The following is a 23,413-nucleotide window of genomic DNA, read 5'->3' on the forward strand; positions in this document are numbered from 1 at the left end:
TGAAATATGCTTTGAATATTGTTTGCCCAATTCTGCTGCTCTGATAGAATACTGTGCTGTTGTGTTATTCTATGCGTCCAATTAAATAAAATGGGAAGAGAGATATTTATAAAACAGACAATGAATACACGTGACATACTAATAGTAAACACAATGTAGTAAGAAAAGATGGGAGATTCATGGAGCTGGAAAATGGATTGATAATTGTTATCAGGGCCGGATTAAGGCTTGTGGGGGCCCCAGGGCAACTAAGTTGTGGGGGGGCCCTTCAAGTCACACAGAGTCGAGCCCAGCACAGCCATGCCCCCAGTAGCAGTCTGCCCCAGCAGTGCCTCCAATAGCAGTCCCCCCTCAACAGTAGTCCCCCCAGGAGTACCCTTAGTAGTAATACCCCTCTATGCTGTGTCCCCCAGTAGTGGTCCCCCTCTATGCTGTGTCCCCCTAGTAGTCCCCCCAGTAATCCCCCCCAGCAGTGCCCCTTGAAGTACCCCCTGCAGTGCCCATAGTAGTAGTAGTACGCCCCTTGTAGTACCCCCTGCAGTGTCCCTAGTAGTAGTACCCCTCCAGCAGTGCCCCTTGTAGTAGTACCCCCCTCCTCGCCCTCCCCCGACACACACAAAAAAACAACAACTTCCACTTACCTTAATCCCCGCTCTGTCGTCTGCTCCTCCGTCCGGCGTCCTCCTGGGCCGGCCCGCTCTGCATGATGGGAGAGACGTCATGGCGTCTCTCCCATCAGCCACTACGGGAGCCGGAAGATGGAGGCTCCGGCAGTGGGAGCAGCAGCCGATGAGAGTCTGTGTGACTCTCATCGGCTGCTAAAACAAACACACAGCTGCCGGCACCTGCGGCTGTGTGTTTTTGCTGTGTAGTGCGGACAGCACTTATGTGCCATCCACACTACCGCCCTGCCCCAAGCTGATGCAGCAGCACTGACTGTGCTGCTGCATGCAGTAGAATGGCCGCAGCTGCAGAGCGCCCTCCTCCCGGGAACAGGTGCGGCCGGCACCTGTTCTCGGCAGGGTCACACCGACCCTGTGTGGGGGCCCTGTGTGTGTGGGGGCCCAGGGACAACCGCCCCTGTCGCCCCCCTTAATCCGGCTCTGATTGTTATGCTGGGTACACACTAGACAATCCATCAAATCGGACAACATTTCGGGCACATCAGCCAGTGTGTACCAGCTATATATCGCTGATGATGCGCTCTCCTGCACATCATCAGCGACATCGCCCTTCGGACCTGCATGCAGGTCCGATGGGCATTATTGTCAGAGGAGACCATGCTGCCGAATGCAGTATGGCCCCTACTGTCGCTCTGCCGATGCCGGCACTTGCTGATGCTGGCAAGTGCCGGCAGTGTGTACCAAGCTTTAGAGTTGAAAATGGAATAGAATATATTGTAGCAAGCAAAGTAGGATAGACTGTAGTTGCGTAGGTTGATGTCTAGACGTGTGAGAGTGGACAAAGTAGTGGAAGTCTAATATGTCAAAGGGATACTTAGAATATATAATGAAATATGTGAAATGTAGGGCTTTTTTATCTGTAGTAGTTGATAATCATTTTGTAACTAAATCAATGTTAAATTCAAATATAATTTTTTTAGTGATTTTTCACAATATTTTCAAATAGACCTTTGCTATAAGTAGAAAAAAAAACTAACTCTTTTAGGAGACAATGGTAAAAATACCCCTCACTATTTGTGAGGGGTATTCTAGATTTTTGGTACGGGAAGAGACATACCCATCTTTATATTTTTGGTATGGGAAGAGACATACCCATCTTTATATTTTTGGTATGGGAAGAGACATATCCATCTTTATATTTTTGGTATGGGAAGAGACATATCCATCTTTATATTTTTGGTATGGGAAGAGACATACCCATCTTTAGATTTTTGGTATGGGAAGAGACATACCCATCTTTAGATTTTTGGTATGGGAAGAGACATACCCATCTTTAGATTTTTGGTATGGGAAGAGACATACCCATCTTTAGATTTTTGGTATGGGAAGAGACATACCCACATTTAGGTTTTTAGAATGGGAAGAGACATGCCAAATACATTTTAGATTTTTGTTATGGGAAGAGACATACCCACTTTTGATGCTTCTTAATTCTGTACAATGGATGATACTGTTAGAGAAATACAAAGCAGAATGTAGTGACTAGTTTTGTGTCCTCTCCCATTTCACAAAGAACAATTCTAAATTTTGAGGAATGCTTTTATAATTATTTTAAATGAAGGTCATAAGTATGGCAGCATTAACTAAAGGCATATGATCATCACTGAGGAAAAAGGGTGGAGAAGTGGACCAGTGGAGAAATTGCCCATAGCAACCAATCAGCTTCTACCTATCATTTTTTAGTATGTAATTGATAAATGTTACCTCAAAGCTGATTGGTTGCTATGGATAACTTCTACACTGGTCCACTTCTCCACTATTTTCACTGATACATCAGTCTCTGTATACCAACAGGCCTTAAACATTTGGGATAACAGACCCTTCCAACTATTTTTGTTCACATTAAAATTACTGTATGTGCTTTTGGGGACAAACAAATTGGTAGATGTGTTGGCAAAGTGAGAGTTTAGAAAATGTGAGAGTTTAGCAGTAAACTCTCACATTGGTCGAGTTTTATCTTCAAAATGGGAAAACATCTAGATGAGAGTTTAAATTGTGAGAGTTTTTGGGGTGTAAAAACATTACATTGGGCAACTTTAAAAAGTGTCAGAGTTTTTTAAAATGTCACCCTATTACATTTGTACCCATGTGTCTATTGGGATGCCCACACTGCTACATCATGCAGTTTAGATGCTGACCACGTTTGTTACTGCTGCTCCTACTTTTTCGATGGGGTTTGGACCTCTAATGTTGTATTCAAGTCTTCCCTTGTGGTTGCGGCCATTTTCTTGTGGTTTAACCTGCTTTTCAACAGTATTGGCAATTCATTTGTTCCATATATTCTTGCAGGTAGTTGTATCTCATTCTTTGTGTTATGCATTAATAATATAGACAGTTTGTTGGGATGTGTGCAGCTTTGAAATATTGTTTAATGTTTATGAAATTATGTGAGTTTGTATGGATCTATGTAATCATTTAACAGGTCATATATGCCAATATCAATGTAATATTGCATGATTGCTCCAAACCCTAATCCCTTGTCACTATATAATATTTTCTTTATTTTTAATGAGAGATATGTGCAGAATTTGCGCATGGTGACTCGTGGCACATTGATAGTTATAAGTAAATCTTATCTTTGATACATCTCTCTTAACCTCAAAATATGTTACATTAGTCAATGTTTTAGTATACAGTGTGGGTTTCATATACATTATCTATCTCCTGTCCATGAATATGTTGTCTTTCTTTACTTGCTCTTCTTTACTGTATCACACTAAACTGTACAGGGATTACTGATGTAAAGTCGCTGTGAGGAATTTAGAGTCTCATTGTTCTTTCTTAGCACACGTTCAAATCTCTGGAGTTGGACCTAAAATCTTATGAAATCTGTTTGGTTCCTGGATGTTAATGGTCTATATTTAAGCCTACCGGGTGTAGTGTCTGTAACTCGTATATCCACCTGTTCTCAGCCCGATAAATCTTTTTTACTTGGTCCCCACCCCTCCAGTTGTACCTAATCTTTTCTATTGCGACGATTTTGAGCCCATCTGGTTTCAGATGTGATTTGTCCTGAATTGTTAAGATACACTGTATTTTTTGTATTCTTTAATTATGTTTCTAAGGTGTTCGCCTTACCTTATTTTGAAATTTCTTCTTGTGTGGCCCACGTATTGCAGCCTACAAGGGCATTCTAGTAAATATATAGCATTGTCACTGTCTCAGATGAGTATTTCCCTGATTTTGTATTACTTGTGTGTTTGTTTTGACTTTATTATGTTTGTTGGCTTTGTGCTTTTGTTCCCTAACTTGCTGTAATTATTGCACCATCCCTTGACTACATCTTGTCCTTCTAAGTGTTCTGTTTGATTTTATTTTATGACTTCAGATGGTTACGGACCAGTTTTTTTTTTAGATCCGGTGCCTTACAGAAGATTAAGTCTGGTTTATATGGTAATATCACATTTATCTTGCTATCCATATGTAGAATGTGCCAGTGTTTCTACAAGATGTTTTTTATCTTGTGATGCCCCTATATAGTTAGTGATAAGATATGCCTTGTCCCCCCTTCTGTGGGTTATTTGTTTGAATAGTTTAGTAACATCTCTCTCTGTCTTTCTTTGGTTGTTCTATATGCCTTCTTCACTATTTCCATGTCATATTTCTTGTCTTTGAATTTTTGTTTGAGACTAGTCCCTTGGTTAACGTAATCCTCCATATTTGTGCAATTTCTCTGTAGTCTTGTAAATTGTCCTTTTGGGATACTTCTGATGCAACTTGGATGTTGATTGCTACAGTATCTGCCAAAATATAGCTATTTACATCAACTTGATTGTATTGGGTTTTGGTCTGTATCTTGGAATCTTTGATAAAAATGTCTAGGTCTAGGAATTGTACCTTATTGTACCTAATCTTTACTATATTTGGTAGTGAACTGTAGATTCCTATCATTGTTGTTGATATGAATCAGAAAATCATAATGATGTTTCATGCCCTTGTCAGATAAACAATATGTCATCTATATATCTTCTCCAGAGAACTAAATTTGCCCCAAGTTCGCAGTTAGTCCAAATGTTCTGGTCTTCCCAATAACTCATGAAGAGATTTGCATAACTCAAGGTAAACTTAGTTCCCATAGCTGTTCCCCAGCGTTGCACATACAGTAGAATTGGTCTTCAAACCACACGTAGTTGGTGAGAGGATAAATTCTATTCCTTGTAATATGAAGGAAATGTATGCATTGTCTAACTCTTTGTCATGTTCTAGGAAGTACCTTACACTGTCAATACTCTGTTGGAGGTTGATTATGGTGCACAGTGAGGTAACATTGTTTGCTACCTGCCAATAGCTGTTTCCCACTTGATGTCCTTCAGAGTGTTAAGTACATTTGTTCATTTGTATTGGAGACCCTCTGAATTTGAAAATCAATTCGCTAGTGCAACCTTCACACATGTCTTTCTCTACCCAGCAGCTGTTGCTTGGGGCAATACCCTTAAAGAACAGGAATTTATAATCTGCAAACTTCTTTTCCTTTAGGGTATAGTATAGCCATGTAGCATCAGTTGCCATCCCTCCCAGGCCCCAAGCTGCAGAGGTAGTGCAAAAAAGAAAAAGAAATGAAACAAGTTAGGTTATATGACAATAAATGAATATTTATTAAACTGTAATTAAGAACATTACAGTATTTATGGGTATTATCCTTTCACAACTGAGGAACTTAGCAATATATTTTATGAGCTATTCCTATATGTGGAAATTTATATATATCTTATACAATAATAATCCTCACTGCATGTGCAGTGGAAGCATATGTGTGTGCCCCAATGGCTCCCACTGCAAGGGAGATGGGACAGACCTACAGTAGAAGACGAGTACCGGCTGCCAAGAATCAGGTAAGTATGAGAGCATAATAGGGGTAAAGAGATAGAGAGAGAGTTATACACAATTATCTTTTTGAAAGTTCTCGATGTTCCATGTTTTAGGCTGCAGCTAGCCAGTGAGAGCTGGGTTTACCATGACTTGGAAGAGACTAAATTAATGCTGTCCACTAGTATTACAGATCTTCATGATTTTTTTTAGCCTAAGCATATTACATTTACAAATCTCTCATACAACAAAACAAAACAAGTGAGCCCTTTATTTTGTAGAAATAAGTAGTAGATCGTTCACATAGCACCATTATTTCTTTATTTCTCCATTCCCTTACAGTCATTTATTGTCAGTCTTCTTTGAGAAGAATTATATTGTGTGCTATAAATGTAGCAATACACACTATACTCTATCTAATTTGCCACAGTCAGGTATATTTCCAGAGCTGAGTAAAAAGAATTGCAGGAAATGTATATGCTGCTAGGGATTCTATACATCTGTCATGTATAGCTAATAATGTCTAAAACTTTATAAAGGAATTTCCTTAGTCCTTTGGAGTAGGGATAAACCACAGTTTGCCATCTGCCATATATTGACTATAGATATGTGACTATGGAGTCTATTTACTAAGCTGTGTTAGGAGATAAAGTGAATGATGATAATGTACCAGCCAATCAGCTCCTAAATGCCATGTCAGGCTGTGTTTGAAAAATGGCAGTTAGGAGCTGATTGGCAGGTACCTTATCACCGTTCACTTTATCTCCTGACACAGCTTAGTAAATAGACCCCTATATTCTTCAGGAAGCTAATGACTACCCAGTAGCTGTATCAAGGTGACTATCCAAGAAAATTTACAGAATTATTTTATGTCAGTAAAAAATATAATTTAGTTTGCTGAAGTCTGGGGAAGATTTTATTCATGTGAACATTAAGATAACTCTGCTAATATGTTAATACTTTAATTGAAAATACTAACTGCAAAATGATTACAACATCTATGCAGGTCCACCAGAGAATGTGACTTTGACATGGCAAAGTGATGAAATAACAGTTCAAGCTACAAAAGCACAGTATACGAAACACATTTCAGATTTTTGCTTTCAGATGGTTCTACAGTTGAAGAGCAGCAATGCCATGGAATGGCAGGTCAGTACTGGTGTTTATTGCTATTGATGGGTTGCACAACATGGTAAGAGTAACATGGGTTGCCCGACGACTTAATAGGATAAAATATATCATTGTCATTGTAGGGAATGCATTCATGAAGCATTAATGAATAGTTTTCCATCACAGCTGCAACTACAGTAGTCTTTGAACTGCTGGAATCAGTGTTTACAATTTTTCCCAAGACATGCATGTGCTCCAGTACAAGAGGGGTAAAGGACTGCACAGAGATTGCACATGGGCCCCCTTCTTTCATAAAATGCCCCTGATGGGCAACATCTCCACTTGTCCTCTGTAGAAGGTTTGATTAATCCCTCACTAGATATATCTTGCCTACTGCAATGTGGACTTTTGTTTGTTGGACTTTGTTTTAAAGTCACTGAGCTGGGTGAGGCTTGCTGATAGGATTACCCTTCATTACACAAATCATGTCATCAACTCCAACTCCTACTCTTTTCTTATCTTCCCTTCCATCTCCCATCTCCTGGGAGAAAGGTACAGTAGGAAAGTACGTATATATTTCTGTTAGTGAACATTATTTTTAGATACTACACATGAAATACGTTCATATAAATCGTTAGAAGTCTCAAAGTTAGCAATATATTTGTGCTGTTACACTAATTAAAATGTAAATATGAGTCACAGAAAAGTGCATTCATTTTCTATTTAATCTCCTTTTATTAATGTACTGTCAAATTAAAAAGGATATGAACCCCAATATGGTAGGCTTCTTCAGCAATGATAAACAGACAGATATAATGAAGATATCTATATCAGGTGCAATAAGACATTTAGTATTAAGAAAAATATATATATATAAAAAAAAATTATTTGAAAGTAATTGTGATCAATATGGCAGCTCCCAATATGAGTCCTGGAGACACTCATTAGTTAGCAAACAAATAGAAACACAGAAGGGAGCACTACAATTGTAATGAGTTAATTTAATATATAATAAAGTCACCTCACCTTCTGCTGAAACCATTATATGTTTACAATGGAGAAACGCGTTAAGGAACCTTTGCAGGTGTGTCCATTACTGCTGAGACTCCGGAGATTGACTCAGGATTTATTTGTCCATTGTGGATCTAACACCATACTACGGCATATTTCTACATCAAGCTATATCTCCCTCCCCTAAAACCGGCTGATGACATGTTGCTCCCCTCGATGCTGCTCCAATATTTCATCAAGTGGATGCCTTTGACTGCTCACGGGGAGTGTAGTTCAACCAGGTTTGCACCCTCCCGCTGCCAGCGCTCTGGGTCCAAAGCTGAGGACTGTGATCTATACTGCGGTGAGGTGACTTTACGGTGGGGAGGTTGAGCATGTATACCAGCTAATGAGCTTGCTGATGTGTGGTTGGTTCCCTGTTGAATAGGATACTTACCTTATATAAAGTGGAGTCTTTTCTAAATCGGAACTTTAAAGGGCAGAGTGGACACTTAACTTTTATATTCAGCCATTTTTATTGAATTATGTAAGTTATATGTGTTATAATCATGTTATATTAACTTTTGTGTTTGTAATGGCTTTGAAAAGTTATCCCCAATGAAAACAACTTAAAAGAAAGAATATAAAAGAATATAGCTATATAGGGCAATCACATTTTTCTGAAGGGGTTAAAGATATTGGCACTTCATTGACAAGACCTTTAATAAATTGATCACATTTAAACAAATTAAGCTCAAGTTTGTTACACAGAGGGAACCACATATGGGTTATAATACGGGTCTGCATACAATATAATCTTATACTAAGAAAGTTCAATTACACATTACACATTCAAGAATACTTCCTTTTGATAAAACCCCTGGAAGAGGGGAGAAACGCGTCAAGATTCCCAGTTTGACTGCTTAAACACCTGGTACTACCTTCAATCTTGGAGACTGTTCCCGCATGTCTGCTAAAGATCCTCGCTGATGTTTGCAGTGATCTGCGGCGAGTGAACAATCGAGCAGCCACACAATACATTCCATTGCCGTGACTTGCGGCTCTGGCAGCGGTAAGTGTGGAACAGCAGAAGATAAGGGGGCTCTCTCACTCGCCGTGACTTTCCGGCTCCAGCGAGTGACAACGGTTAAGGTGAGAGTTGTTTACAAACTGGCTCTCCCCTTTGGATGGGACACTACATACCTGCACTTACGGATCCTCTGTTTAGAGGTATATTATATCCCATGGTTAGGATTTGTCGGCCAGTAATGTGAGACTGGCTATCTACAGCCATATTAATAACTGGTATGAGACTGCCTTTATTGTCTCCTTTATAGGTGGATTGACACTTTGCACAAGGAATATATTGCTAGATTGTTCCAATTTTCAAATGCACATATTTTATGTATGTATTAGCAATTTGTTGACTGCAGTCAATTGTTTATATATAGTATCACAATAATAATTTGTTTCTATTAGCACATTGGTACTGTTTCTTATATTTAGTATAAATCCCAGAGCAGACTTTATTTACTTTTTTCTCTACATTGTTTTTTAGGGGACATAGGCAGGAATCCCTCTTTTTTAGAGTCAGCAGCTGTGGATTTATGAAAGTTTGCACTCAACTAATTAGCGCACCTGTTCTATTTAGACACATACATGAATACCTAATTTCATATCAATTCAATGTATTAAAATTGGGGTAAGAAATACTTCCATGCGCACTTGTTTTTGAAGGACAATTCTAATATGAAATGCTGGTAAATAAGGGCAAAACGTACAGTGTCCAGAGATTTTGTAATGCTTTTTGTAAAATCTTATATATGAAATTTATTGGTCTGTTTTGTTTATTTATTTGTTTGTCTGTCTTTCTGGTTATGCATTCGGACACCTCTGCACCGATTTGGGTGAAACCAATGCGAGGTGGTCCACTTGGATCCTGGCAAGATTTAGGTGGATTAGGGTCATGGGCAGACCTCCCGTTGGTGTACGCTGGGCAGAACTTTGACCCGGGAAGCCTGTTCTGGGCCTTCCACTGGATGGATTTGGACAACATCACATAATTTGGACTAAAACTTCAGAGTGGTAACATTGGATCCCAGAAGACATACAAGGGGGTTGAGGTCCTGGTCAGACCTCCCGTTGGTGTATGCTGGGCAGAACTTTGACCCAAAGAACCTGTTCTGAGCCTTCCACTGGATGGATTTGGATGAAAACTTCACAGAGTGGTAACATTGGATCCCAAAAGTCATACTAGAGAGTTGAGGTCCTGGACGGACCTCCTGTTGGTGTACACTGGGCAGAACTTTGACCCGGAGATGCATATGTCTTGCTATGTAGGACGAATATAATGGAAATAAGTCCTGAAAAGTATGAAGATATAGGGGCAGATCAGATTCTGAGTCGCATGTAAAGTTGCTGTAGCTGCGGGTAGTCACGGAAGCCTGATTTACTTACTATTGCTAATGCGGGTGTTTGTGCACATGCATGCAGAAACCTGTGCAACCCATTGACCATATATTATACCAGCTGCCACAAACATCAACATTAATATGTGCACTTGCACCAGCACCATGCTAGGTGCAACAGATGCATCAGAAACAGGTTTCCATTCACCATACACACTACTAGGAATTGTACGGAGCTTTAGACACCCCACAACATTACCATGACACTCCCATGGCATTATCACAATTCAGAGTGGTACCGTGTGCCTCCATTGTTGCAACCCCCGAAACGCCCAATATTATGGAAGAACAGGTGCCACCCAGTTCCATATGACTTAGAATAGGATGGACATAAGCAAAAATGCATACATTGGAATCTGTGCATGCGCTGTGCACCATTTCCATCTGTGCACTGAGATCAGACCATGGGCTTGATTCAAACTTGGGAATAAAGTGAGATATCTCTCTCAACTGATCATCTTGGTGAAACCATGCTGCACTGCAGGTGGGGCAGATTTAAAATGTGCAGAGAGATTTAGATTTGGGAGGAGTGTTTCCAAACTGACATCTAAATTGTAGAGTAATAATAAAGCTGTGCAGTATTTGTGGGCTACATGCAAAAGCAGCCAGTATTTACCCACATATAAAAAAAAATTATGTATTTACACCCGTTGCATTGCAACATGGTTTGTTCAGGTTCACAGTTGGGAGAGATATCTCACTCTATTCCCAAGTCTGAATCAGGCCCCATATCAGAAGCAGCCCTATTTTTCTAACAGGTAACAATAATCTAATTTCTGAATACACCCTCAAAATGTCTCAGTGATGATGCCGTGTGCACATTAGCTATTGTGAGACTTGTACACTACTGCTTCTTGATTTTGCATTTTCTTCTTGTATTTGGTTGTTAGAAACCTACGACAAATACAGATTGCTACACATCGGAGGCATTGATGCATTGTTATTTTTATAACATAAATCTGGATCCAGAAAAATGCATCCAAATACAGCTAAAATATCAAATCAAAGATGTTTGTACATATTCTACCAAGGAAAGTGAATGGAGTCAAACTATCTTCACAAAGAATGGCAGTGTTTTAGGTAGGATCCATTTCATATTTATTATTAATGTTGTTCTTCTTGTCTATATTACACTATATATGACTGTTCATTGCTAGATTCGTGTGCTGAAGATGAAACCAAGCTAACCCCAATGGGTGATGAGAGAGATTCATTTCTACTAAGACCCTTTTTCATCATTATATTTTCAACAATTTCTTGTTTGGTCCTCATTATTACATTATCACTTGGATGTGCTATGGAAAGGTGAGTGAATATCTATCATCTATCTATCTATCTATCTAATACTGTATCTATCTAACATTAAGATAAAAAAAAAAAAATATATATATATATATATATATGGGAGGTCCGGCACTCCATTCAAAGATAGTTATACTCCACAAGGTGCCATCACATAAAAATCAAATACACAGTCCAAGGTGCGGCACTCTTGTTATAAATAATTCATACACATCAGGTCATCAGGATGTAATGTTTCGGTTTATCACCGTCTTTTTCATATTCTGAAGACGGTGATAAACCGAAACGTTACATCCTGATGACCTGATGTGTATGAATTATTTATAACAAGAGTGCCGCACCTTGGACTGTGTATATATATATATATATATATATATATATATATATATATTAGGGGTGAGCGGGTTCGGATTTCTGAAATCCAAACCCCCCCAAGCCCCCCCGATCCGAGTCTGATCCGAGTCAGGCTCGACTTTTCCCGCCTGACTCGGATCTGAAATCGAGGCAAAACGTCATCATCCCGCCTTCCGAGTCTCGCGGGTTTTGGATCCTATATAAGGTACCCGCGTCGGCGCCATTTTCTCACTCGGCTGTGGACAGTGAAGAGGGAGGGTGGGAGTTAGGGCTGTGTAGTGTAGTGTAGTGTAGTGTAGTGCTGCTGTTGTCCACTACTTCAAAGTCCATAGGGGCTGGCTGTGTTGTGCTGTGCTGCTGTTGTTAATAGGGGCTGTGTCCACTACTTCAAAGTCCATAGGGGCTGGCTGGACTGTGTTGTGCAGTCAGTTCTCCATAGGGGCTGTGTCCACTCCAAAGTCCTGTGCAGTGTCCCAGTCCTAAAGGAGTGCTGTAGTGTTGTCCAGGGGGTGCTCTGTCCATCAGGGGTGCTCCCCCCAAGTGCTAAAAAAATAATATATTTTCTGTGTTTGTGAATTGTGTGCGCAGTAGCCGCACGTGCATCAACAAAGTAGTGCCAAGCGTGCGCCTGTGTCATAAGTAAAGGGCCGGCTGGCTTGACCGTTAAGGGTGCTGTAACCCCCGAAAGTACACTCCAGTCCAAACCAAAAAAAAAATGATTTTCTGTGTTTGTGAATTGTGTGCGCAGTAGCCGCACGTGCATCAACAAAGTAGTGCCAAGCGTGCGCCTGTGTCATAAGTAAAGGGCCGGCTGGCTTGACCGTTAAGGGTGCTGTAACCCCCGAAAGTACACTCCAGTCCAAACCAAAAAAAAAATTATTTTCTGTGTTTAGCCGCACGTATATATCAAATCGATATAACATAAATGGAGGACCAAACTTTCTCCGATAAAAATAAAATAGAGAAAGATCAAGAACCACTTCCTCCTAGTGCTGAAGCTGCTGCCACTAGTCATGACATAGACGATAACATGCCATCAACGTCGTCTGCCAAGGCCGATGCCCAATGTCATAGTAGAGGGCACATACAATCCCAAATGGCAAAGTTCAGGAAAATGACCTTGAAAAAGACATTTAAATCAGCTGAAGAGAAACGTAAACTTGCCAATATGCCATTTACGACACGGAGTGGCAAGGAACGGCTAAGGTCGATCCCTAGTATGTTCATGACTAGTGGTTCAGCTTCACATGACGATGGAAGCCCTCCTCCCACTAAAAAAATCAAAAGAGTTAAGCTGGCAAAAGCACAGCGAAGAACTGTGCTTTCTAAGAAGATATCACAAATCCCCAAGGAGAGTCCAAGTGTGGTGGTGGTTGCGATGCCTGACCTTCCCAGCACTGGACGGGAAGAGGTGGCTCTTTCCACCATTTGCACGCCCCCTGCAAGTGCTGAAAGGAGCACCCACAGTCCACTTGCTGATATGCAAATTGAAGATGTCACTGTTGAAGTACAACAGGATGAGGATACTGGTGTAGCTGGCGCTGAGGAGGAAGTTGGCGAGGAGGATTCTGATGGTGATGTGGTTTGTTTAAATCAGGCTCCGGGGGAGACAGTTGTTGTCCGTGGGATGAAAAAGCCCATCACGGTCATGCCTGGGCAGAAGACCAAACATTCCACCTCTTTGGTCTGGCAATATTTCTATCCAAATCCGGACAACAACTGTCTTGCCATATGTACCATATGTAAAGGTGAAATAAGTAGGGGTAGGGACGTCAACCACCTAGGAACATCCTCCCTTATACGGCACCTGCAGCGCGTTCATAAAAAGTTACTGTCAAGTTCAGAAACTTTGGCTAAGACCGTAAGCAGTCCAGGGACACCTAAATCCCGTTGTCCTGTTGTATCCAAGCGCCTGCAAACCACACCGTCAACTCCCTCCTCGTCAATTTCCTCCTTAGTCAGGATCGGAAGTAGTCCTGCAAGCCATGTCACTGGCATGACTGACTCTCCTATCCGGGATTCCTCTGGAGGATCCTGCATTGCTACGCCTACTGCTGCCGCTGCTGCTGTTGCTGCTGCTGGGAGTCGTTCATCATCCCAGAGAGGAAGTAGGAACACCACTACTTTTACTAAACAATTGACCCTCCAACAGTCCTTAGCGAGGAGGATGAAGTACGACAGCAGTCATCCTGAAGCAAAACGTATAACGGAGGCCTTGACTGCTATGTTGGTGTTAGACGTGCGTCCGGTATCCGCCATTAGTGCAGTGGGATTTAGACAATTGATGGAGGTAGTGTGTCCCCGGTTCCAAATCCCGTCTAGATTCCACTTCACTAGGCAGGCGATACCGAGACTGTACAGAAACGTCAGAAAAAGTGTCCTCAGTGTCCTGAAAAATGCCGTTGTACACAATGTCCACTTAACCACGGACATGTGGACAAGTGGAACAGGGCAGACTAAGGACTATATGACTGTGACAGCCCACTGGGTAGATGTATCACCTTACGCAGCAACAGCAGCAGCGTCACCAGTAGCAGCATCTCAGAAACGCCAGCTCGTTACAAGGCAGGCTACGCTGTGTATCACTGGTTTCAGTAAGAGGCACACCGCCGACAACCTCTTAGAGAAACTGAGGGAAATCATCGCCCAGTGGCTTACCCCACTTAGACTCTCCTGGGGATTTGTGATATCTGACAACGCCACCAATATTGTGCGGGCATTACATCTGGGCAAATTCCAGCACGTCCCATGTTTTGCTCACACAATAAACTTGGTGGTGCAGAATTTTCTGAAAAGCGACAGGGGCGTGCAGGAGACGCTTTGGGTGGCCCGAAAAATTTCTGGCCACTTTCGCCATTCAGCGACTGCGTGCCGAAGACTGGAGCGCCAGCAAACACTCTTGAACCTGCCCCGCCATCACCTGAAGCAAGAGGTTGTGACGCGGTGGAACTCAACCCTCTATATGCTTCAGAGGATGGAGGAGCAGCAAAAGGCCATACAAGCCTATACATCCACCTATGACATAGGCAAAGGAGGGGGTATGCACCTGACTCAAGCGCAGTGGAGAATGATTTCCGTGTTGTGCAAGGTTCTCCTGCCCTTCGAACTTGCCACACGTGAAGTCAGTTCAGACACAGCCAGCTTGAGTCAGGTCATTCCCCTCATCAGGCTTTTGCAGAAGCAGCTGGAGAAAGTGAAGGAGGAGCTAAGACGGAGCGATTCCGCTCGGCATGTGGGACTTGTGGATGAAGCCCTTCATTCGCTTTGCCAGGATTCCAGGGTGGTCAATCTGTTGAAATCAGACCACTACATTTTGGCCACCGTGCTTGATCCTAGGTTTAAAGCCTATGTGGTGTCTCTCTTTCCGGCCGACACAAGCCTGCAGAGGTGCAAAGACCTGCTGGTGAACACACTGTCAGCTGAAGCGGAACGTGACACGTCAACGGCTCCTTCTTCATTTTCTCCCGCAACTGGGGCTGCCAGGAAAAAACTTAGGTATCCTAAGCAACCCGCTGGCGGTGATGCAGGGCAGGCAGGACCAAGTTTGGACATCTGGTCCGGACTGAAGGACCTGGCAACAATTTCTGACATGTCTACTGTCACTGCATATGATACTGTCACCATTGACAGAATGGTGGAGGATTACATCGGTGACAGCATCCAAGTAGGCATGTCAGACAGTCCATACCTGTACTGGCAGGAAAAAGAGGCAATTTGGAGGCCCCTGTACAAGCTGGCTCTATTTTACCTGAGTTGCCCCCCCTCCAGTGTGTACTCCGAAAGAGTGTTTAGTGCAGCCGGGAACCTTGTCAGCGAAAGGCGTAGGAGGTTGCTTCCACAGAATGTGGAGAAGATGATGTTCATCAAAATGAATTATCAGCTCTTCCAGGGAGACCAGCCTCCAGAAGGTACAGAGGGACCTGTGGTGGTGGATTCAAGTGGGGACGAGTTAATACTTTGTGAGGATGAGGATGTACACACTGAAGAGGGTGAGGAATCGGTGGATGAGGAGGATGAGGATGACATCTTGCCTCCGTAGAGCCAGTTTGTGCAGGGACACATTAATTGCCAGCTTGTTTTGTGGGGGCCCAAACGAACCAATCATTTCAGCCACAGTTGTGTGGCAGACCCTGGTGCTGAAATGATTGATTTGTTAAAGTGTGCATGTCCTGTTTATACAACATAAGGGTGGGTGGGAGGGCCCAAGGACAATTCCATCTTGCACTTCTTTTTTTTCTTTGCATTATGTACAGTTTGGGGCCTAGTTTTTCTAACTGCCATCCTGTCTGCCACTGCAGTGTCACTCCTAGATGGGTCACGTGTTTGTGCCGCCCACTCGTGTCGCTTAGCATAGTCATCCAGCTACCTCGGTGCAACCTTTTGGACATGAAAACACTATTGTGAGGTGTGAGGTGTTCAGAATAGACTGGAAATGAGTGGAAATTAAGGTTATTGAGGTTAATAATAGCATAGGAGCAGAGAAACCAACAAATTCTGTGATTTTAGCTGTTTTTATGCTTTTTAAAAAAAAAATACAGATCCAAAACACAAAACCCAGAACCCAAAACACGGAAGGGTGGTTTTGGCAAAACCAATCCAGATCCAAAACACGAAGAAAGATCCAGATCCAAAACCAAAACACAAAACACGAAAAGTGGCCGGTGCACACCCCTAATATATATATATATATATATATATATATATATATATATATTAGAGATATGCGGTTCAGCTTTTGAGAAAACCGAACACACCTGTACTGAAGGGTTCCGAGGGAATCTGAGTCCCAGCTAGGGTCTTCCCGCTAGCTGGGAACTCAAAATAAGGCAAAATGTAATTTTCCCAGAAATGTTGGATCTCGCATGTTTTGGATTGCATGTAAGAATCCCTCCCTTGTGATCAGGTGCCATTTCACATAGGAGAGTGGAGGGAGAGGGTGTGGGACTATGGGCTGTGTTTTTAAAAAACTCCATTAGGATGCCATCAGGCTGCCAATAGGGCAGACAGAGTTGTAGTAATAGGTAAATGGAGTGGGCGGGAAGGATGTCTGCAGGAATCTTTGCCACTGTGTACTGTATGTGTATTTGTCAGGCACACATTGCAAATGCAAAGGCTACTGGGTGTGTGGTGCTGAAATAGGCTATTGTTTGTTTGCTAAATGGTGAACTTGTTTGTCATTTGTGTATAAGAGCAGAGACAATGATGATTTCAAGATTATTTGTCTAAAAACTACTGTGCTATGTCTGAGTTGCACCACAAAGAACAGAATACCTCTTTTCTTGTTATATAAAAAAAAATCATTTGAAAAAAATATTTTTCTTCCTCTTGTTTTAATATAAAAGAATCTGTAGTTTTTTATAATTCAATTGAAAATGTATTTGTCAAGAAGTGTGTGTTGAGACACAGCATATATTACTGTTCTGTGTGTGGTAACATACCCATCAACTGCACCCCAAAAAACAATTATTGGAAAGGAGACCTTTTCTGCTACTTTTTTTAAACTTTGCATATTGTGTTTTTTAGTGGCAGCTACTGTTGTGCGGTGTTATCCCCATCATCTGCACCCTAACACAATTATTACAAAAGGAGACCTTTTTTGTTCCTGGTGTGTAAAAAAAAAATAGTTTCTGTTCCTGGTTTGGAAAACAAAATGCCAGTCTTTTATAAACAAATTTAAAAATCTGCATATTGTGTTTTTTAGTGGCAGCATATATTACTGTACTTGGTGGGTGTTTTTGTGTCCCCATCAGCAGCAGTAAAAATCACAATTGAAAAAAATATATTTTTTTGCTGTTGTCAAAAATAATCTCCAGTCTATTAAAAAAAACTGCATGTAAAATCCTTTCTGTCCCTATCTCATTGTAAGTTCAATTGGTGTGGTGGCTGTTAAGTTTGCCAACATTAGCTTCACTCCTGTTCTGGTGTAAAAAAAATAGAGCCGGTCATGGATCAGTTGATAGAAGAGCAGGAGCAACCCAGTACTAGTGCTGCTGCCAGTCATAGTACTGTATTTCTTTAACACCTACTAAAGGAGGTCAAGGGGAATGGCATAAAGGGCACTTCAAATCGAAACAGTATTTCAAAATTGTAAAAAAAACATTACCTCTAACTATGGGATTGATTCATATTTGGGACTACAGTAAGATAAAGAAAGTAACTGTGTACTTTGACAAACCATGTTGCAATGCAAAGGGAGCAAATACATACATTTATTGTATGTGGGGTAAATACTGGCTGCTTTTGCATGAAGCACGCAAATGCTGGACAGCTTTATTTTTATACTGCAATTTAGATTTCAGTTTGGGCACACCCCTCAAAATTTCTAAATCTCTCTGCACATTTTACATCTGCCCCACCTGCAGTGCAGCATGGTTTTACCATGGTGCACAATTATTTGCTATATCTTATGGGGGGCATCCACTAGACGATTTTAGCAGGCGATTGAACGATAACGATATCGTTATCGTTCAATCGTTTAAAAATCGTTTATATATCGTTTGCAAATCGTGCAGAAATAGTTTCTAATGATGCACGATGCGCGCTCCCGCTGATCGTGTGATCGTCTCCTCCATCGAGTGAACATGCAGGTCAATTTCACTTGATCGCTTCTATATCGCTTGTAGATCATTTGCACATCGTTTACACTAGGGGTGAGCGGGTTCGGATTTCTGAAATCCGAACCCCCCCGAGCCCCCCCGATCCGAGTCCGATCCGAGTCAGGCTCAACTTTTCCCGCCTGACTCGGATCTGAAATCGAGGCAAAACGTCATCATCCCGCCTTCCGAGTCTCGCGGGTTTTGGATCCTATATAAGGTACCCGCGTCGGCGCCATTTTCTCACTCGGCTGTGGACAGTGAAGAGGGAGGGTGGGAGTTAGGGCTGTGTAGTGTAGTGTAGTGTAGTGCTGCTGTTGTCCACTACTTCAAAGTCCATAGGGGCTGGCTGTGTTGTGCTGTGCTGCTGTTGTTAATAGGGGCTGTGTCCACTACTTCAAAGTCCATAGGGGCTGGCTGGACTGTGTTGTGCAGTCAGTTCTCCATAGGGGCTGTGTCCACTCCAAAGTCCTGTGCAGTGTCCCAGTCCTAAAGGAGTGCTGTAGTGTTGTCCAGGGGGTGCTCTGTCCATCAGGGGTGCTCCCCCCAAGTGCTAAAAAAATAATATATTTTCTGTGTTTGTGAATTGTGTGCGCAGTAGCCGCACGTGCATCAACAAAGTAGTGCCAAGCGTGCGCCTGTGTCATAAGTAAAGGGCCGGCTGGCTTGACCGTTAAAGGGTGCTGTAACCCCCGAAAGTACACTCCAGTCCAAACCAAAAAAAAATTATTTTCTGTGTTTGTGAATTGTGTGCGCAGTAGCCGCACGTGCATCAACAAAGTAGTGCCAAGCGTGCGCCTGTGTCATAAGTAAAGGGCCGGCTGGCTTGACCGTTAAGGGTGCTGTAACCCCCGAAAGTACACTCCAGTCCAAACCAAAAAAAAAATTATTTTCTGTGTTTGTGAATTGTGTGCGCAGTAGCCGCACGTGCATCAACAAAGTAGTGCCAAGCGTGCGCCTGTGTCATAAGTAAAGGGCCGGCTGGCTTGACTGTTAAGGGTGCTGTAACCCCCGAAAGTACACTCCAGTCCAAACCAAAAAAAAAATTATTTTCTGTGTTTGTGAATTGTGTGCGCAGTAGCCGCACGTGCATCAACAAAGTAGTGCCAAGCGTGCACCTGTGTCATAAGTAAAGGGCCGGCTGGCTTGACCGTTAAGGGTGCTGTAACCCCCGAAAGTACACTCCAGTCCAAACCAAAAAAAAAATTATTTTCTGTGTTTGTGAATTGTGTGCGCAGTAGCCGCACGTGCATCAACAAAGTAGTGCCAAGCGTGCGCCTGTGTCATAAGTAAAGGGCCGGCTGGCTTGACCGTTAAAGGGTGCTGTAACCCCCGAAAGTACACTCCAGTCCAAACCAAACAAAAATTATTTTCTGTGTTTGTGAATTGTGTGCGCAGTAGCCGCGCGTGCATCAACAAAGTAGTGCCAAGCGTGCGCCTGTGTCATAAGTAAAGGGCCAGCTGGCTTGACCGTTAAAGGGTGCTGTAACCCCCGAAAGTACACTCCAGTCCAAACCAAAAAAAAATTATTTTCTGTGTTTGTGAATTGTGTGCGCAGTAGCCGCACGTGCATCAACAAAGTAGTGCCAAGCGTGCGCCTGTGTCATAAGTAAAGGGCCGGCTGGCTTGACCGTTAAAGGGTGCTGTAACCCCCAAAGTACACTCCAGTCCAAACCAAAAAAAAAATTATTTTCTGTGTTTGTGAATTGTGTGCGCAGTAGCCGCACGTGCATCAACAAAGTAGTGCCAAGCGTGCGCCTGTGTCATAAGTAAAGGGCCGGCTGGCTTGACCGTTAAAGGGTGCTGTAACCCCCGAAAGTACACTCCAGTCCAAACCAAAAAAAAATTATTTTCTGTGTTGGTGAATTGTGTGCGCAGTAGCCGCACGTGCATCAACAAAGTAGTGCCAAGAGTGCGCCTGTGTCATAAGTAAAGGGCCGGCTGGCTTGACCGTTAAAGGGTGCTGTAACCCACAAAGTACACTCCAGTCCAAACCAAAAAAAAAATTATTTTCTGTGTTTAGCCGCACGTATATATCAAATCGATATAACATAAATGGAGGACCAAACTTTCTCCGATAAAAATAAAATAGAGAAAGATCAAGAACCACTTCCTCCTAGTGCTGAAGCTGCTGCCACTAGTCATGACATAGACGATAACATGCCATCAACGTCGTCTGCCAAGGCCGATGCCCAATGTCATAGTAGAGGGCACATACAATCCCAAATGGCAAAGTTCAGGAAAATGACCTTGAAAAAGACATTTAAATCAGCTGAAGAGAAACGTAAACTTGCCAATATGCCATTTACGACACGGAGTGGCAAGGAACGGCTAAGGTCGATCCCTAGTATGTTCATGACTAGTGGTTCAGCTTCACATGACGATGGAAGCCCTCCTCCCACTAAAAAAATCAAAAGAGTTAAGCTGGCAAAAGCACAGCGAAGAACTGTGCTTTCTAAGAAGATATCACAAATCCCCAAGGAGAGTCCAAGTGTGGTGGTGGTTGCGATGCCTGACCTTCCCAGCACTGGACGGGAAGAGGTGGCTCTTTCCACCATTTGCACGCCCCCTGCAAGTGCTGAAAGGAGCACCCACAGTCCACTTGCTGATATGCAAATTGAAGATGTCACTGTTGAAGTACAACAGGATGAGGATACTGGTGTAGCTGGCGCTGAGGAGGAAGTTGGCGAGGAGGATTCTGATGGTGATGTGGTTTGTTTAAATCAGGCTCCGGGGGAGACAGTTGTTGTCCGTGGGATGAAAAAGCCCATCACGGTCATGCCTGGGCAGAAGACCAAACATTCCACCTCTTTGGTCTGGCAATATTTCTATCCAAATCCGGACAACAACTGTCTTGCCATATGTACCATATGTAAAGGTGAAATAAGTAGGGGTAGGGACGTCAACCACCTAGGAACATCCTCCCTTATACGGCACCTGCAGCGCATTCACAAAAAGTTACTGTCAAGTTCAGAAACTTTGGCTAAGACCGTAAGCAGTCCAGGGACACCTAAATCCCGTTGTCCTGTTGTATCCAAGCGCCTGCAAACCACACCGTCAACTCCCTCCTCGTCAATTTCCTCCTTAGTCAGGATCGGAAGTAGTCCTGCAGGCCATGTCACTGGCATGACTGACTCTCCTATCCGGGATTCCTCTGGAGGATCCTGCATTGCTACGCCTACTGCTGCCGCTGCTGCTGTTGCTGCTGCTGGGAGTCGTTCATCATCCCAGAGAGGAAGTAGGAACACCACTACTTTTACTAAACAATTGACCCTCCAACAGTCCTTAGCGAGGAGGATGAAGTACGACAGCAGTCATCCTGAAGCAAAACGTATAACTGAGGCCTTGACTGCTATGTTGGTGTTAGACGTGCGTCCGGTATCCGCCATTAGTGCAGTGGGATTTAGACAATTGATGGAGGTAGTGTGTCCCCGGTTCCAAATCCCGTCTAGATTCCACTTCACTAGGCAGGCGATACCGAGACTGTACAGAAACGTCAGAAAAAGTGTCCTCAGTGTCCTGAAAAATGCCGTTGTACACAATGTCCACTTAACCACGGACATGTGGACAAGTGGAACAGGGCAGACTAAGGACTATATGACTGTGACAGCCCACTGGGTAGATGTATCACCTTACGCAGCAACAGCAGCAGCGTCACCAGTAGCAGCATCTCAGAAACGCCAGCTCGTTACAAGGCAGGCTACGCTGTGTATCACCGGTTTCAGTAAGAGGCACACCGCCGACAACCTCTTAGAGAAACTGAGGGAAATCATCGCCCAGTGGCTTACCCCACTTAGACTCTCCTGGGGATTTGTGATATCTGACAACGCCACCAATATTGTGCGGGCATTACATCTGGGCAAATTCCAGCACGTCCCATGTTTTGCTCACACAATAAACTTGGTGGTGCAGAATTTTCTGAAAAGCGACAGGGGCGTGCAGGAGACGCTTTGGGTGGCCCGAAAAATTTCTGGCCACTTTCGCCATTCAGCGACTGCGTGCCGAAGACTGGAGCGCCAGCAAACACTCTTGAACCTGCCCCGCCATCACCTGAAGCAAGAGGTTGTGACGCGGTGGAACTCAACCCTCTATATGCTTCAGAGGATGGAGGAGCAGCAAAAGGCCATACAAGCCTATACATCCACCTATGACATAGGCAAAGGAGGGGGTATGCACCTGACTCAAGCGCAGTGGAGAATGATTTCCGTGTTGTGCAAGGTTCTCTAGCCCTTCGAACTTGCCACACGTGAAGTCAGTTCAGACACAGCCAGCTTGAGTCAGGTCATTCCCCTCATCAGGCTTTTGCAGAAGCAGCTGGAGAAAGTGAAGGAGGAGCTAAGACGGAGCGATTCCGCTCGGCATGTGGGACTTGTGGATGAAGCCCTTCATTCGCTTTGCCAGGATTCCAGGGTGGTCAATCTGTTGAAATCAGACCACTACATTTTGGCCACCGTGCTTGATCCTAGGTTTAAAGCCTATGTGGTGTCTCTCTTTCCGGCCGACACAAGCCTGCAGAGGTGCAAAGACCTGCTGGTGAACACACTGTCAGCTGAAGCGGAACGTGACACGTCAACGGCTCCTTCTTCATTTTCTCCCGCAACTGGGGCTGCCAGGAAAAAACTTAGGTATCCTAAGCAACCCGCTGGCGGTGATGCAGGGCAGGCAGGACCAAGTTTGGACATCTGGTCCGGACTGAAGGACCTGGCAACAATTTCTGACATGTCTACTGTCACTGCATATGATACTGTCACCATTGACAGAATGGTGGAGGATTACATCGGTGACAGCATCCAAGTAGGCATGTCAGACAGTCCATACCTGTACTGGCAGGAAAAAGAGGCAATTTGGAGGCCCCTGTACAAGCTGGCTCTATTTTACCTGAGTTGCCCCCCCTCCAGTGTGTACTCCGAAAGAGTGTTTAGTGCAGCCGGGAACCTTGTCAGCGAAAGGCGTAGGAGGTTGCTTCCACAGAATGTGGAGAAGATGATGTTCATCAAAATGAATTATCAGCTCTTCCAGGGAGACCAGCCTCCAGAAGGTACAGAGGGACCTGTGGTGGTGGATTCAAGTGGGGACGAGTTAATACTTTGTGAGGATGAGGATGTAC

At 43.3% G+C, this 23,413-nt stretch overlaps 1 protein-coding gene across 1 annotated transcript in view; it reads left to right on the top strand.

The window, feature by feature from the left end:
* The window catches only part of LOC148538166 (cytokine receptor-like factor 2), a 37,782-nt gene that overhangs the window by 1,627 nt on the left and 12,742 nt on the right, over window positions 1–23,413 (top strand). The window contains exons 2-4 of the mRNA XM_088456858.1: window positions 6,496–6,638; window positions 10,948–11,137; window positions 11,215–11,362. Of these exons, the coding sequence (XP_088312984.1) occupies window positions 6,496–6,638; window positions 10,948–11,137; window positions 11,215–11,362 (481 nt within the window). The remainder of the gene's footprint in view (window positions 1–6,495; window positions 6,639–10,947; window positions 11,138–11,214; window positions 11,363–23,413) is intronic.

Source organism: Taudactylus pleione, unplaced genomic scaffold (genome assembly GCF_031769625.1).
Source record: "Taudactylus pleione unplaced genomic scaffold, aTauple2 ptg000041l, whole genome shotgun sequence".
Lineage (NCBI taxonomy): Eukaryota > Metazoa > Chordata > Amphibia > Anura > Myobatrachidae > Taudactylus > Taudactylus pleione.